Source organism: Pongo pygmaeus, chromosome 20 (assembly GCF_028885625.2).
Source record: "Pongo pygmaeus isolate AG05252 chromosome 20, NHGRI_mPonPyg2-v2.0_pri, whole genome shotgun sequence".
NCBI lineage: Eukaryota > Metazoa > Chordata > Mammalia > Primates > Hominidae > Pongo > Pongo pygmaeus.
The window spans coordinates 63043499-63060244 of NC_072393.2; the positions used below are offsets into that span (position 1 = coordinate 63043499).

The window sequence follows — 16746 nt, forward strand, 5'->3', positions numbered from 1 at the left end:
AGACAGGGTTTCACCATGTTGCCCAGGTTGGTCTTGAACTCCTGACCTCAGGTGATCCGCCCACCTCAGCATACCAAAGTGCTGGGATTACAGGCATGAGCCACTGTGCCCAGCTCAGATTGAATAATTTCTGTTGATTCATAGTCAAATTCCCTGACTCTATCCTTATCCTCAATGCTTGGTTAGGTGCATCTAGTGAATTTTTAAGTTTCAGATGTTGTATTTTTTAAATCATATAATATTTATTTGGTTCTTCTTGTAGTTTCTTTTCTGAGATTTCCTGTGTGTACATTTATTTCAAGCATATTTGCCTTTATATTCTTAAGTATCAATATAATAATAGCTGTTTTAAAATCCTTTGCTATTTCTTCTTCGTTATTGCAGTGTGAGCGTCTATTGCTTGCTTTTTCTAATGGGCATGATTCACTTTTTCCTTTTCTTATGTCAAGTAATTTTAATTTTATCATGTATACTGATAAAATCCAGAGCCTCTGGATTCTGTCATATTCCCCTAAAGAATATTGATTTTTTTCTAAAGCAGGTAATTATCTCAAAACTTCAAACTGTTTCTAGGGACCTTTTAAAATACCTCATTTACTACTGTGTGATAATATTCAGAAAATGTTGGGCTAAATTTCTGCCCTCAAGTCCCTTATAAAATAGTTCACAGAATTAACTGATAGCAGTTTTACTAGGCTATTCCAGAGTTTTATGTAGTCTGTCCTTCAGATGTGCTTTATCTCTTATCTAGTATTCCTACCATATCATTCCACCAGAATTAAGGTACTGGCTTTTAGTTCTGAAAAAACCCAAAACGTGACCAATTTTCATGTCTTTTTTTTGTATGTAGGTCTTTGCATTTCTAAGCCATATGTGATCTCCTTATTGGAGCAAGGGAGAGAGCCTTGGGAGATGACGAGTGAGATGACAAGAAGCCCATTCTCAGGTGAGTGTGGAAGAACCAGAGAGGGGAATCTTTTTGACATAATGGCTCAGCCATTTTTAGAGGTGATACCTTCTCACTTATGCATCTCAGAAACTCTTCATAAGCCTTACAGGCCTGGAGAGAAAACTGAAACTTTATGCTTCACATGGGTCCCTCAAATATCTTCTCTTCCACTTGACTGTCTTCTCTCTAAGAACTAATATTCTCTGGAGATTAGAGAATCTTAAATCTCTAAGATTTTTGTTTTGCAAAAATCTTTATCCAGCTCCTTATCATCCCCTCTTTTGCTTTGCCATACAGACTTATATAAATTTCTATGTTTCTTAAATCTTTTCTTAACTCTTGAATTAGGTACTGCTTACAAATTATAATGTACCCTGCTGCTCTTTCATTCCTTTCCTGTAGCAGATAGGAAAAATCTAAACCCTGTTAGCCTCTTCCTGATCAGCTCCTTCCTACTTCCATAACCTCATTCTTTATTACTTTTTAGCTTTTTCATTATACTTTAATCCAGGGTTTGCTAAATTATGTGAGATACCCAGGGTATGTTTCAAATGAGTTACAGGTATACCAAGCTACTGAGTCTCTCAAGAGCCTTGGGAGACTAGATGGGTCCAGAGGTAATTCCAAATCTGATTGCCTCTGAGTCACAGACAATATCCTTCTTTTGCCTGCTCCACCTGTGTTTTACAAATGTCATATTGAATGAGTATTCATCTAGCCCATGGGTCAACTTTTCTGAACTCACCAAGCTTTTTACTGACTCAGGCATATGCACTTCCTGTTTCCCCTACCCAGAATGTTCCTCTCCTGGGGTCTGTCTATCCTGAATATCAAATCAGCGCTAAAAAATCATCTCATCAGAGGCCTTCCCTAACCACCTTATATGATGAACATTTCCCCATCCCAAGCCAATAACTGTCCACCAAGCCACTGTTTATTTTCTTTCTAACACTCAGGAAAGCCTACAATTAACTTGCTTATTGTTTAATGCTTATATTCTGCCTCTCCCACTGAAATTAAAGTTCCAAAAGAAAAGGGCGTATCAGTATATGCCCTTACAATTATGCCTTAAAGCATTCTCCTTTCCCTTCTGTAACAGTGTTTGATCTTTACATTTTGGAATAATTTGGATCCTAAACTTCCCGTGTCCTCCAAATACAATAGTCCCCCTATTCAAGGTTTTGCCTTCTGCAGTTTGTTACCCACAGTCCACCACTGTCCAAAAATATGAAATGGAAAATTCCAGAAGTAAACAATTTATATGTTTTAAATTGTGCACCATTCTGAGTTGTATGACGAAGTCTTGCACCTTTCTGTTCTGTCCTGCCCAGATCATGAATCATCCCTTTGTCTAGCACATCCATGCTGTATGCCCTACCTGCCTTTTAGTCTCTTAGTCTCGTCTAGCTTTTCAGATCTGTTGCGTGTAGTGAATATAGGGTTCAGTATCATTCCAGGTTTCTGGCATCCACTGGGTCTTGAGATGTATCCACTGTGGATAAGGTGGGATGACTATACCCACACATCAGAAGGGAAATAGACCCTGCTTGGATGCACTTTATACTTCAGTTTTGTATGAAGATGCCATCTGCCTTAAATAAGAGAAACAGAAAAGAACTTTCCTGATAATTGGCCCTGTGAAGAACAAGTGGAAGAGGGGAAAAGGAAGAAGTTATAAGTCTGGTGGGATGCTGAGTCAATGTGTAGATATAAGTATTATTGTATGCATAAGATATCTTAGTGTCTGTTAAAAAGGGCCAGGAAATTAGGAACAACCATGGCTCTCTGCAGGAAATTGGAGTTGAAGACAATCTTCATGTGACAAAAAAGTAAAATGAGAGAAAACAGTAGATGATGGACTCAGCTTTCTGTGTCTTTTTCTAGTATTGTTCTCTTCAGTCTGTCTATGTAGGAAAAATTATAGGTGATTAGTTCATTAATCCCACATTGCCTCAATTCTTGAAGCGTGGGTGCCCTGGTCTGAATGTTTGTGTGCCCCTGAAATTCATGTTGAAATCATCTTCTCTAGAGTGCTCGTGGTAGGTGGGGACCTTGGGAGGTGATTAGGTCATGAGGGCTCATGAGTGGGATTATTACCTTTATAAAAGGCCCAAAGGAGCTTCCTTGCCCCTTCCACTGTGTGAGGAAACAGGAAGAAGGCACCGTCTGTGAGAAAGCCAGCCCACGCCAAATCTGCCTGGCCCTTGATCTTGGATTTCCCAGTCTGCAGATCTGTGAGAAATAAATTAGCCAGGCCCAGCTAGTTTTTTATAAGTGTATTAGTCTGTTTAGTTATAAGTGTTGTTTGCAAGTGTATTAGTCTGTTCTCAAGCTGCTAATAAAGACATACCTGAGACTGGGTAGTTTATAAAGGAAAGAGGTTTAATTGACTTATAGTGCCACGTGGCTGGGGAGCCCTGACAGTCATGGCAGAAAGCAAAGGAGGAGCAGTATCACTTCTTACATGGTGGCAGTCAGGAGAGAGCTTGTGCAGGGGAGCTCCCATTTACAAAACCATCAGATCTCGTGAGACTTATTCACTGCCAGTGAACAGTATGGGGGAAACTGCCCCCATGACTGAATTATCTCCACCTGGCCCCACCCTTGACATGTGGGTATTACTGCAATTCAAGATGAGATTTGTGTGGGGACACAGCCAAACCACATCAATAAGCTACCCAGTATATGGTACAATCATGGGCCACATAAACAATGTATCTATCCATTATGGACTGCATATAAGATAGTCACACAAGATTATGATGGAGCTGCCCTATACAGGTATAACTTTAAAAAAATCTCTTCTGGCCAGGCGTGGTGGCTCACGCCCATAATCCCAGCACTTTGGGAGGCTGAGGTGGGCAGATCACGAGGTCAGGAGATCGAGACCATCCTGGCTAACATGGTGAAACCCTGCCTCTATTAAAAATACAAAACAATTAGCTGGGCATGGTGGCATGTGCCTGTAGTCCCAGCTACTTGAGAGGCTGAGGCAGGAGGATGGCATGAACCCGGGAGGCGGAACTTGCAGTGAGCCAAGATTGCGCCACTGCACTCCAGCCTGGGCGACAGAGCGAGACTCAGTCTCAAAAAAAAAAAAAAAAAAAAAAACTCTTCTATTGCTGGGCATGGTAGCTCACACCTATAATCGCAGCACTTTGAGAGGCTGAGGTGGGAAGATTGCTTCAGCAGGAGTTCCAGACCAGCCTGGGCAACAGCAAGACCTCATCTCTACCAAAAATAAAAAATTAGCTGGGCATGGTGGCATGCACTTGGTACTCCCAGCTACTCAGGAAGCTAAGGCAGGAGGATCACTTGAGCCCAGGAGTTTGAGGATCCAGTGAGCCATGATCATGCCATTGTACTCCAGCCTGATGACAGAGGGGACCCTGTCTCAAAAAAAAATATATAAAATGTCCTCATAGCATACTTTACTGTACCTTCTTTATGTTTGTATACGTTTAGATACAAAAATACCATTGTGCTTCAGTTGCCTATAGTATTCACTGGTAACATGTTGTACAGGCTTGTAGACCAGGAGCAATAGGCCATATAGCCTAAATGTGCAGTAGGCTACACCATCGAGGTTTGTATAAGTACACTCTGTAATTGCCCATCCGTAATGATGCATTTCTCAGAGCATTTCTCCATCATTAAGTGACACAAGACTATTTTGTTATAGCAACCCAAGTTATTCAAGACACTGGGTATTCCTGATACCATGAAGACCTGGACTACAAAGCATGTTAATACCTCAAAACCTTTCTTGACTGCTCTAGTGGATTTGATCTCTCCCATCTCTGAATTTTTATAACAATTTAATCTTTATCTCACACTTGATTATGTTTTGTATTATCTTCTCAAAACTTTTTTTGTTGGTCTTGTCTTCCTAAATTACTTTCTAAACTTTTCAAGAACAATTCCTTCATTACTTTGATATCACAAATGCTTAGTGCATAATGTATAATTGCTTAGGAAATACTGGATTAGCCGATGATTTGCTGTGGATGACATAGAAAAGGAAAGTACTTCCTTTGCCTTTTCTTGAAACCACCTTTTCCCTCAGGTTTTCTCTCAGTATCATCTCTTCAATACAAATTTCTTTATATTTTACTGATAACTTTGTATATATGCCCAGATTTCTTCTATCGATGGCAAATGATGTAGCAATATATTTTTTCTTTTTATTATTATTATTATACTTTAAGTTTTAGGGTACATGTGCACAATGTGCAGGTTAGTTACATATGTATACATGTGCCATGCTGGTGTGCTGCACCCATTAACTTGCCATTTAGCATTAGGTATATCTCCTAATGCTATCCCTCCCCCCTCCCCCCACCCCACAACAGTCCCCAGAGTGTGATGTTCCCCTTCCTGTGTCCATGTGTTCTCATTGTTCAATTCGCATCTATGAGTGAGAACATGCGGTGTTTGGTTTTTTGTCCTTGCGATAGTTTACTGAGAATGATGATTTCCAATTTCATCCATGTCCCTACAAAGGACATGAACTCATCATTTTTTATGGCTGCATAGTATTGCATGGTGTATATGTGCCACATTTTCTTAATCCAGTCTATCATTGTTGGACATTTGAGATGGAGTTTCATTCTTGTCACCCAGGCTGAAGTGCAATGGCGCAGTCTTGGCTCACTGCAACCTATGCCTCCTGGGTTCAAGCAGTTCTCCTGCTTTAGCCTCCCAGGTAGCTAGGATTCCAGGCAGGTGACACCATGCCCTGCTAATTTTGTGTTTTTAGTAAAGACAGGGCTACACCACATTGGCCAGGCTGGTCTCTAACTTCTGACCTCAGGTGACATGCCCGCCTTGGCCTCCCAAAGTGCTGGGATTACAGGCATGAGCCATTGCACCTGGCCGATGTTGCAATAATTTTTAAAGCACATTTATTCCTTCTGTAAACTTATATTCTAGGTCAGGAGTTAAGAAAGTTACTCGTGGTAGTAAATAAGAATGTGATTAATAGTAGTGATATCAACCTACATATCATTATAAAGTTCATTTCTTCAAAAGGGGAAATGGTAAAACCCTGTTAAGCAGTGGCTTAAGGTGCAGTGGCTCACACCTGTAATCCTAGCTACTCAAGAGAAGGTGGGAAGATTGCTTAAGTCCAGGAGTTAGTGAGCTATGATCATGCCACTGCACTGCAGCCTGGACAACTGAGTGAAATCCTCTTTTTTTTTTTTTTAATAAAAAGATGGTATAAGAAGTGATAATTTTACCAGGCTGTTGAAAGTAAGATGAATGGGAAAATCTCTTAATATGCAGATTAAAGTTCAGGGAACTCTGAGAATTGAAGAGTTCGCTGTATTGAAACATGTAGATGATTTCATAAGAACACCATTTTCTCATTATGAAAAGATAACCATAGGATTTCACCTAAATCCTAATATAATCACAAGCCATAGCGTATGTGGTTACTGGAGAACTCTAGAGACTTTCCAGCAGCAGTAGTGATACAATATTGGTATTTAAACAAAGTTAAATACATATACATAACTGTATATGAAAACCAATTACAAGTGGAAGAGAGTAGATGAAGAGAGCTTAATTTATAGTCTGTTAGGTCAATACAGGCACGAAATATTACCATTGTAGACTACTTCTCTAGGATTTCATCCTACATTGAGGTTTTTGTTTTTTGTTTTTGTTTTTGTTTTGAGACAGGGTCTTGCTCTGTTGCCTAAGCTGGAGTGCAGTAGGGCAGTCATGGCTCACTGCAGTCTCAACCTCCTGGGCTGAAGTGATCCTCTGACCTCAGCCTCCTGAGTAACTGGGACTACAGGCATGTACCACCATGCTTGACTAATTTTTGTGTTTTTTGCAGAGATGGCGTTTTGCCATGTTGCCCAGGCTGGTCTTGAACTCCTGGGCTCAAGCAATCTACCTCAGCCTCCTAAAGTGCTGGGATTATAGGCCTGAATCACTACACCTAGCCCATTTCGTTTTCTTAATCACCTTTCCCGTCCTTCATGAGCTGTCTTTCTTGGGGTCTCCCTGCATATTTTCCAGTTGACATGCCTGTACATAACAGGTTTTGTGAGATTTATTAAATATTTTTAAATTACCTTTTTCACAATGTCTCCTTTGTTGTAGCCCATGATAAAGGGAACATTCACTTTTTTTTTTTTTATCTTTCAGATTGGGAATCTATATATGTGACACAGGAATTACCTCTGAAGCAGTTCATGTATGATGATGCATGCATGGAGGGAATTACAAGCTATGGACTTGAGTGTTCCACTTTTGAAGAAAATTGGAAATGGGAAGATCTTTTTGAGAAGCAGATGGGAAGTCACGAGATGTTTAGCAAGAAAGAAACAATCACTCATAAAGAAACTATCACTAAGGAAACAGAATTCAAATATACTAAATTTGGGAAATGTATCCATCTGGAAAACATAGAAGAGAATATTTATAATCACACATCAGATAAAAAAAGCTTCTCCAAAAATTCTATGGTAATAAAACACAAGAAAGTCTATGTAGGAAAGAAGCTTTTTAAATGTAATGAATGTGACAAAACCTTCACCCATAGCTCATCCCTTACTGTTCATTTTAGAATTCATACTGGTGAAAAACCATATGCCTGTGAGGAATGTGGAAAAGCCTTCAAGCAAAGGCAACACCTTGCTCAACATCACAGAACACATACTGGAGAGAAACTCTTTGAATGTAAAGAATGTAGGAAAGCCTTCAAACAAAGTGAACACCTTATTCAGCATCAAAGAATTCATACTGGAGAAAAACCATATAAATGTAAGGAATGTAGAAAAGCCTTCAGACAGCCTGCACACCTTGCTCAGCATCAGAGAATTCATACTGGAGAGAAACCCTATGAATGTAAAGAATGTGGCAAAGCCTTCAGTGATGGCTCATCTTTTGCTCGACATCAGAGATGTCACACTGGCAAAAGACCCTATGAATGTATTGAGTGTGGGAAGGCTTTTAGGTATAACACATCTTTTATTCGTCACTGGAGGAGTTATCATACTGGAGAGAAGCCTTTTAATTGCATTGATTGTGGGAAAGCCTTCAGTGTTCACATAGGACTTATTCTGCATAGGAGAATTCATACAGGAGAGAAACCTTACAAATGTGATGTGTGTGGAAAAACCTTCAGCTCTGGTTCATCCCGTACTGTACATCAGAGAATTCATACAGGAGAGAAACCTTATGAATGTGATATATGTGGGAAAGATTTTAGCCATCATGCATCACTCACTCAGCATCAAAGAGTACACTCTGGAGAGAAACCTTATGAATGTAAGGAATGTGGGAAAGCCTTTAGGCAGAATGTACACCTTGTTAGTCATTTGAGAATTCATACTGGTGAAAAACCCTATGAATGTAAAGAATGTGGAAAAGCTTTTAGAATCAGTTCGCAGCTGGCTACTCATCAGAGAATTCATACTGGAGAGAAGCCTTATGAATGTATTGAATGTGGAAATGCTTTCAAACAGAGATCACACCTTGCCCAACATCAGAAAACTCATACAGGAGAGAAACCTTATGAGTGTAATGAATGCGGGAAAGCCTTCAGCCAAACTTCCAATCTTACTCAACATCAAAGAATTCATACTGGAGAGAAACCCTATAAATGTACTGAATGTGGAAAGGCTTTTAGTGATAGCTCATCCTGTGCTCAGCATCAAAGACTCCACACTGGCCAAAGGCCCTATCAGTGTTTTGAATGTGGGAAGGCATTCAGAAGAAAGTTATCCTTAATTTGTCATCAAAGAAGTCATACTGGAGAAGAGCCTTAAGAATGTAGTGCATGTGTCCAAGCCTTTAGTTATCATCAATCCCCTACTGTTAATCAGAGATGTCCCACTGGTTAAAAAACATATAAATATAAGAAATGTAGAAAAACCTTCAGCCAGGAAGCTGGCAAGATGGCTGAATAGGAACAGCTCTGATCTGCAGTTCCCAGTGAGATCAACACAGAAGGTGGGTGATTTCTGTATTTCCAACTGAGGTACCCAGCTCATCTCATTGGGACTGATTAGACAGTGGGTACAGCCCACGGAGGGTGAGCTGAAGCAGGGTGGGGCATAACCTCACCTGGGAAGTGCAAGGAGTCGGGGATCTCCCTCCCCTAGCCAAGGGAAGCCATGAGGGACTGTGCCATGAGGAATGGTGCACTCCGGCACAGATAACTATGATTTTCCCACGGTCTTCACAACCCATAGACCAGGAGATTCCCTTGGGTGCCTATGCCACCAAGGCCCTGGGTTTCAAGCACAAAACTGGGCAGCCATTTGGGCAGACACCGGGCTAGCTGTAGGAGTTTTTTTGATACCCCAGTGGCACCTGGAATGCCAGTGAAACAGAACCACTTACTCCCTTGTTAAGGGGGCTGAAGCTGGGGAGCCAAGTGGTCAAGCTAAGTGGTTCCCATGCCCACTGAGCCCAGCAAGCTAAGATCCACTGGCTTGGAATTCTCGCTGCCAGCACAGCAGTCTGAAGTCGACCTGGGATGATCAAGCTTGGTGGGGGGAGGGGCGTCCACCATTACCAAAGCTTGAGTAGGTGGTTTTCCCCTCACAGCATAAACAAAGCCATGGGGAGGTTCCAGGTGAGCAGAGCCCTCCACAGCTCAGCAAAGCCTCTGTAGCCAGACTGCCTCTCTAGATTCCTCCTCTCTGGGCAGCGCATCTTTGAAAAAAGTGCAGATAAAACCCTCATCTCCCTGGCACAGAGCACGTGAGGGAAAGGGGTGGCTGTGGGCACAGCTTCAGCAGACTTAAATGTTCCTGCCTGACAGCTCTGAAGAGAGCAGCAGTTCTTCCAGCACAGCGCTTAAGCTCTGCTAAGGGACAGACTGCCTCCTCAAGTGGGTCCCTGACGCCCGTGCCTCCTGACAGGGAGACACCTCCCAGCGGGGGTCCACAGACACCTCATACAGGAGAGCTCTGGCTGGCATCTGGTGGGTGCCCCTCTGGGACAAAGCTTCCAGAGGAAGGAACAGGCAGCAATCTTTGCTGTTCTGCAGCCTCCACTGGTGATACCCAGGCAAACAGGGTCTGGAGTGGACCTCCAGCAAACTCCAGCAGACCTGCAGCTGAGGGGCCTCACTGTTAGAAGGAAAACTAACAGGAATATAATCAACATCAACAAAAGGACATCCACACAGAAACCCCATCTGAAGGTCACCAGCATCAAAGACCAAAGGTAGATAAATTCATGAAGATGAGAAGAAACCAGTGCAAAAAGGCTGAAAATTCCAAAAACCGGAATGCCTCTTCTCCTCCGAAGGATCACAACTCCTTGCCAGCAAGGGAACAAAACTGGATAGAGAATGAGTTTGACAAATTGACAGAAGTAGGCTTCAGAAGGTGGGTAATAACAAACTCCTCTGAGCTAAAGGAGCATGTTCTAACCCAATGCAAGGAAGCGAAGAACCTTGAAAAAAGGTTAGAGGAATTGCTAACTAGAATAACCAGTTTAGAGAAGAACATAAATGACCTGATGGAGCTGAAGAACAGCATGAGAACTTCGTGAAGCATACACAAGAAAAACCTTCAGCCAGATTGAATGCTTTACATGGAAGAATTCATACTGCAGAGAGGGCTTAACAATGTAAAGAATGTGCAAATGTCCTCAGACAAGATGCACACCTTGCTCATCAGTGAGTTCATTTCAGGCAGCCAGCTCTTCCTCACTCACTACGTCACCAAGTCCTGTGGATATATCTGCTAAATATTTTTGGAATTTATCCACTTCTTTTGGTTCCCCAGTCCAAAACACAGTCATTTCACCTGGACTATTTCAATCATTACACAGGTGTCCAACCTTTTGTCTTCCCTGGGCCACATTGGAAGAAGAAAAATTGTCTTGTGCCACACATACAATACACTAACATTAACAATAGCTGATGAGCTAAGAAAAAAAAAAGTCCGTGCATAGTTTTAGTGATACACCACCTCAGATAAGCAAAAAAGTCCTCACATTCAATGGGTTGCATACCCGTGAATTCTAAAACTTCATCCTCTTTTGTCCCTTTCGAGTTAACATTACAGCCACAGTGACCTTTCAAAAATGCAAATTAAGTTACTCACTTAAAACTCAAAAACTCTAGTTAAAATACTTGATGTATATAAAGTGCTTAGCAAAATGACCAGCTCATACTAAGTGCTTAGTAAATGTTAGATAAATATTCTTCAGAGTTGATGTAAATTATTTTTAAACAGTGTATTCTTGAGAGCAGTACGGCAGTCGTAAAAATTTTGGAACCAAAACAGTATCTTTTTTTAAACTAAAAAAAGGTTTAAATGGGGTCTTGCTATGTTGCCCAGGGTGGTCTCAAACTCCTGTGCTCAAGTGACCCTCCCATCTCATTCTCAAGTGGCTGCGATTACAGGCAACCAGCCTGACTTAAAACGGTATTTTAAGGTAGATGGTGATTAGCACATGTAGTATGCTGAACATTTAATATTATAATAAAACATCACAGTGGCTCTCTCATGATTAAGGCTGTGTTCCCTTGTTGGTGACGAAATTAATTATGACGATATATAGAACATAAGAAGTGGCTATACAGCTCTGGATAAGACGAACAAAAGAATTAGAATTCCTGGGGAGAATATATACAAGACTGTATTTAGTCAAGTAAAAAAAAAAAAGTCACTAATGTTTAACTGAAGAAAGAGAAATTGAATAATATAGTTCTATTTCAACATGTGGGTTCACAGATTTATTCTAACCTTCCAAGGGTCCACTAGTAAAGTTGTTCTGGAGTATATTTAAAAAAAAACAAAAAACAAAAACTTAAAATGTTCCACTTCTTTCATGAGGCTAAGTCAACTCTGATAACAAACCAAGGGGAAAGAAATGAAATTATAGGTGAGTTTACTTAGTTATATACAAAAGGAAATTATTAGCCTCTGCTGATGGAGAACAGAGGCTCTGAATAAATGGAGATCCATAACATGTTCCTACATGAATGTTTCAATATTGTAATCCTGTAGGTTATTTTACATTGACAATTCTGAAATTCATGTTGAGTGTTAATTAGGCAGGAATCGGAAGGGAGGTTTTGTAGAAGGTTGTATCCCATGGGTTTTTTATATTTGAAAGGTGTTTTCGATGTATCATTGGGGGAGATTAAATGTCTTTGACAGTTATACAACTAGAAATAAAGTCAGCATCCCATTTGACTCCTTACACAGAAGTTCATTGTATACTCATTACAGACGTAAGAGGAAATACTGTTAAGATGGTAGAGGAGAATGTAGAGTATTTCTGTGCCTTTAGGTTCAGGAAGTCTTTGGTAAGCAGGACAAGGTCCAGAAGCCATGAAGAGAGAATGACAGGACTATGTAGAAGATTTAAACCTTTTTCATGACGTAAGATACTGTATGCAAAGTTAAAAGGCATATGACAGGCTGAGAGATATCTTAAACATACATTAGAAAGGATATAGCCCTTGAAAAAGGGCTGTTGGAAAGCAGCAAGGATAAGGTGCACAGTCTTGCAGAGCATGTCAACAAAATTTATTAGATGAAGAAATTAAAATGGTTAAATAGAAGAAGTTCTGAACCTCACTAATGATCAGATAAGTGCAGATTGTAAGTCCTCATCCCCACCAACACAAACCAGCAGAAATTTTATGTGAATGTAAAGTTTGGATAATATCCAGTATTGTCACAGATGTGAGAAACCATATTTTCATACATTGAGAGGGTAAATTAGAGGAAAGCCATTTTAGAGGGCAATGTGGTGTTACCTGTCAGCATTTTGAATATAATTACCCTTTGCCACAATTCTACACCTAGTCATTTTTGTTCTCAAAAATCACAAGTGCAGAAATATAGATGCATAAGCAAATGTGTTGTAGAATTGTGAAAAATTTGGAAAAAGTGTTTAGTACTAGTAAAGTTATGGGTTACTTAAGTTACAAAAAATCAGATTAGTAGATCACTATGTAGTTATGGAAAATGAGATGGATCTCTACTCAAAGATGTCTTGCAGTTTATGAACTGAAATGTAATTTCATAACTAACATGATGACGTCGTTATTAACTACATAAACTTTATAAAGCTTAAAAATGCATTCATAGTATCTGTTATTTGTTGTTTTTGTTTACAATACAAATAGAAACCATGCACACACAGATACAAGAACTCCTTCCCTGTTTTTTGTTTGTTTTTGTTTTGTTTTGTTTTTGGTAGCCGGCAGGGTGAGCTGCTCTCATGTTATTCCATGCGTTTTTTTGTGTTGCTGGTTGTGCATGGTTCATTTTTTGTTTTTATTTTTTGAGACAGAGTCTCGCTCTGTTGCCAGGCTGAAGTGCAGTGGTGTGATCTCGGCTCACTGCAACCTCCACCTCCCAGGTTCAAGCGATTCTCCTGCCTCACTCTCCTGAGTAGCTGGGACTACAGGATAGTCTCGATCTCTGGACTCATGATCTGCCCACCTTGGCCTCCCAAAGTGCTGGGATTACAGGCATAAGCCACCGTGTCCAGCCTGTGTATGGTTCATTTAAATCAAATGAGATACTCCTTGAGACATGGGGGAAGTTGAATATGAGTTATCCTTCGGCCAAGACTTAAAGATGGTATATGAGTTTCTGCTGCTGTGCTCCCTAGACCTGACCCGATTCATGCTTCTGCCAGGTTGTAAACATGTTTTGTCCTGCTGAATTGGCAGATTAGTCCCAAAAGAACTGTAACTAAGGTATGCACATACTGAAGAAAGGGATATAGTATTTCTGGGAGAGCTCTAAGGAAGGTAGACTTCTGTTGCAGTCATTCTGAAGAATTATGGGTGGTGATTCTCGCACAAGCCCAGCTCATATATCTAGGCTAGACGATGCTTAGATATCTTTATCAGTGCCTGGGGATGTTTTAAGGCCTCTGGTTGGGTTTAAGCCTGCTGGGAAAAACCTCGGCTAAAAACAGCTGAAAAGCTTTTCCTGAACCTGCGCTTGAGAGCAGCATTTTACCTCTAGGGAGTGCTTTACTCACCATCCATAGGATGCTAGGCACATTTCAAAGAAGGACTGTTTTAGGAAAGTGGTTTCTTATCTCTTAAATTTATTGAGGCTCGTTTTATTGAGGCTCGTTTTATGGCCTATGTATCATATGGTCTATCTTGGAGAAAGTCCCATGCGCTGTTGAATAGAATGTGTATTCTGTGGTTGTTGGATGAAATGTTCTGTATATATCTGTTTAGTCCATTTGTTCCAAGGTATAGTTTAATTCCATTGTTTGTTGACTTTCTTTTTTTAAAAATTTGAGATGGAGTTTCACGCTTGTCACCCCAGCCGGAGTACAATGGCATGATCTCAGCTCACTGCAACCTCTGCCTCCCAGGTTCAAGTGATTCTTCTGCCTCACCCTCCCGAGTAGCTGGGATTACAGGTGCCTGCCACCACACCCAGCTAATTTTTGTATTTTTAGTGGAGACAGGGTTTTGCCATGTTAGCCAGGCTGGTCTTGAACTCCTCACCTCAGGTGATCTGCCCACCTCAGCCTACCCAAGTGCTGGGATTACAGGCCTGAGCCACTGTGCCAGACCTCTTTGTTGGCTTTCTGTCTTGATGACCTATCTAGTGCTGTCAATGGAGTATTGAAGTCCCCCACTATTATTGTGTTGATCTCTATCTCATTTCTTAGGTCTATTGGTAATTGTTTTGCAAATTTGGGAGCTCCAGTGTTAGGTGCATATATGTTTAGGATTGTGATATTTTCCTGCTGGACAAGGCCTTTTACCATTATATAATATCCCTCTGTCTCTTTTAACTGCTGTTGCTTTAAAGTTTGGTTTGTCTGATATTAGAGTAGCTACCCCTGCTTCTTTCTGGTGTCCGTTCGCATGAAATGCCTTTTTCCATCCCTTTATGTGAAGTCCTTATGGGTTAGGTGAGTCTCATGAAGGCAGCAGATAGCTGATTAGTGAGTTCTTATCCATTCTACAGTTCTGTGTCTTTTCAGTGGAGCATTTAAGCCATTTACATTCAATGTTAGTATTGAGATGTGAGGTACCATTGCATTCATCATGCTCTTTGTTGCCTGTGTACCTTGGTTTTTTTGTTTTTGCTTTTTAACTTTTTTTTTGTATTATAGGTCCTGTGTGATTTATGCTTTAAAGAGGTTCTGTTTTGATATGTTTCCAGGATTTGTTTCAAGATTTACGGCTCCTTTTAGCAGTTCTTGTAGTGGTGGCTTGGTAGTGGTGAATTCTCTTAGCATTTGTTTGTCTGCAAAAGACTGTATCTTTCCTTCACATATAATGCTTAGTTTCACTAGATACAAAATTCTTGGGTGATAATTGTTTTGTTTGAGGAGGCTGAAGATAGGACTCAATCCCTTCTAGCTTGTAGGGTTTCTGCTAAGAAATCTGCTGTGAATCTGATAGGTTTTCCTTTATAGGTTGCTTGGTGGCTTCTGTCTCACAGCTCTTAACATTATTTCCTTTGTCTTAACTTTAGATAACCTGATGACAATGTGCCTAGTGATGATCTTTTTGCAGTTAATTTCCCAGGTATTCTTTGTGCTTCTTGTATTTGGATGTCTAGATCTTTAGCAAGGCTAGGGATGTTTTCCTTGATTATTTCCCCAAATATGTTTTCCAAACTTTTAGATTTCTTTTCTTCCTCAGGAACATGGATTATTCTTGGGTTTGGTCATGTAACATAATCCCTGACTTCTTGGAGGCTTTATTCATATTTTCTTATTCCTTTTTCTTTGTCTTTGTTGGATTGGGTTAATTTAAGACCTTGTCTTCAAACTCTGAATTTCTTTCTTCTGCTTGTTCAATTATACTGCTGAGACTTTACAGAGCATTTTGCATTTCCATAAGTGTCCAATGTTTCTTGAAATTTTTATTTTTTTTCTTTATGCTATCTATTTCCTGGAATATTTCTCCCTTGACTTCTTGTATCACTTTTTGGATTTCCTTGCATTGGGCTTCACCTTTCTCTGGTGCCTCCCTGATTAGCCTAATAACTAACCTTTTTCAGGTAAATAAGGGATTTCTTCTTGGTTTGGATCCGTTGCTGGTGAAATAGTGTGATTTTGGGGGGTGTTAAAGAGACTTGTTTTGTCATATTACCAGAGTTGGTTTTCTGATTCCTTCTCATTTGGATATGCTCTGTCATAGGGAAGGACTAGGGCTGAAGGCTGTTGTTCACATTCTTTTCTACCATTCTTTTTCTATTCCCTTGATGTAGTACTCTCTCCTATGGATGTGGCTTCATGTGCGCCAAACTGCTGTGATTGTTGTCTCTCTTCTGGGTCTAGCCACCCAGCAAGTCTACCTGGCTCTGGGCTGGTACTGGCCGTTGTCTGCACAGAGTCCTGTGATGTGAACCACCCATGGGTCGCTCAGCCGTCGATACCAACACCTGTTCTAGTGGAGGTGGCAGTGGTATAAAATGGACTCTGTGACAGTTCTTAGCTTTGGTGGTTTAATGCTCTATTTTTGTGCTGGTTTGCCTCCTGCTGGGAGGTGGTACTTTCCAAAGAGCATCAGTTGTGGCAGTTTGGAGAGGAACCATTGGTGGGTGGGGCCCTAGAACTCCCAAGATTATAAGCCCTTTGTCTTCAGCTACCAGGGTGGGCAGGGAAGGAACAGCAGGTGGGGGCAGGTCTAGGTATGTCTGAGCTCAGTATGTCTGAGCTCACACTCTCCTTGGGCAGGTCTTGCTATGGCTGCTGTGGGGGATTCGGGTGAGGTTCCCACATGAATGGAGTTGTGTACCTAAGAGCATTATGGCTGCCTCTGCTGAGTCATGCTGGTTGTCAGGGAAGTGGGGGAAAGCTGGCAGTCACAG

General features: G+C 40.8%; 1 protein-coding gene across 2 annotated transcripts in view; it reads left to right on the forward strand.

Moving 5' to 3' along the window:
- Positions 1-13022, forward strand: part of ZNF471 (zinc finger protein 471) — a 31501-nt gene extending 18479 nt beyond the window's left edge. For both annotated transcript variants that reach the window (XM_054462152.2, XM_063658518.1), the window contains 2 exons: positions 851-946; positions 7109-13022. In XM_054462152.2, the coding sequence (XP_054318127.1) occupies positions 851-946; positions 7109-8733 (1721 nt within the window). In that variant the 3' untranslated portion in view covers positions 8734-13022. The remainder of the gene's footprint in view (positions 1-850; positions 947-7108) is intronic.
- The last annotated feature ends 3724 nt before the right edge of the window (positions 13023-16746 follow it).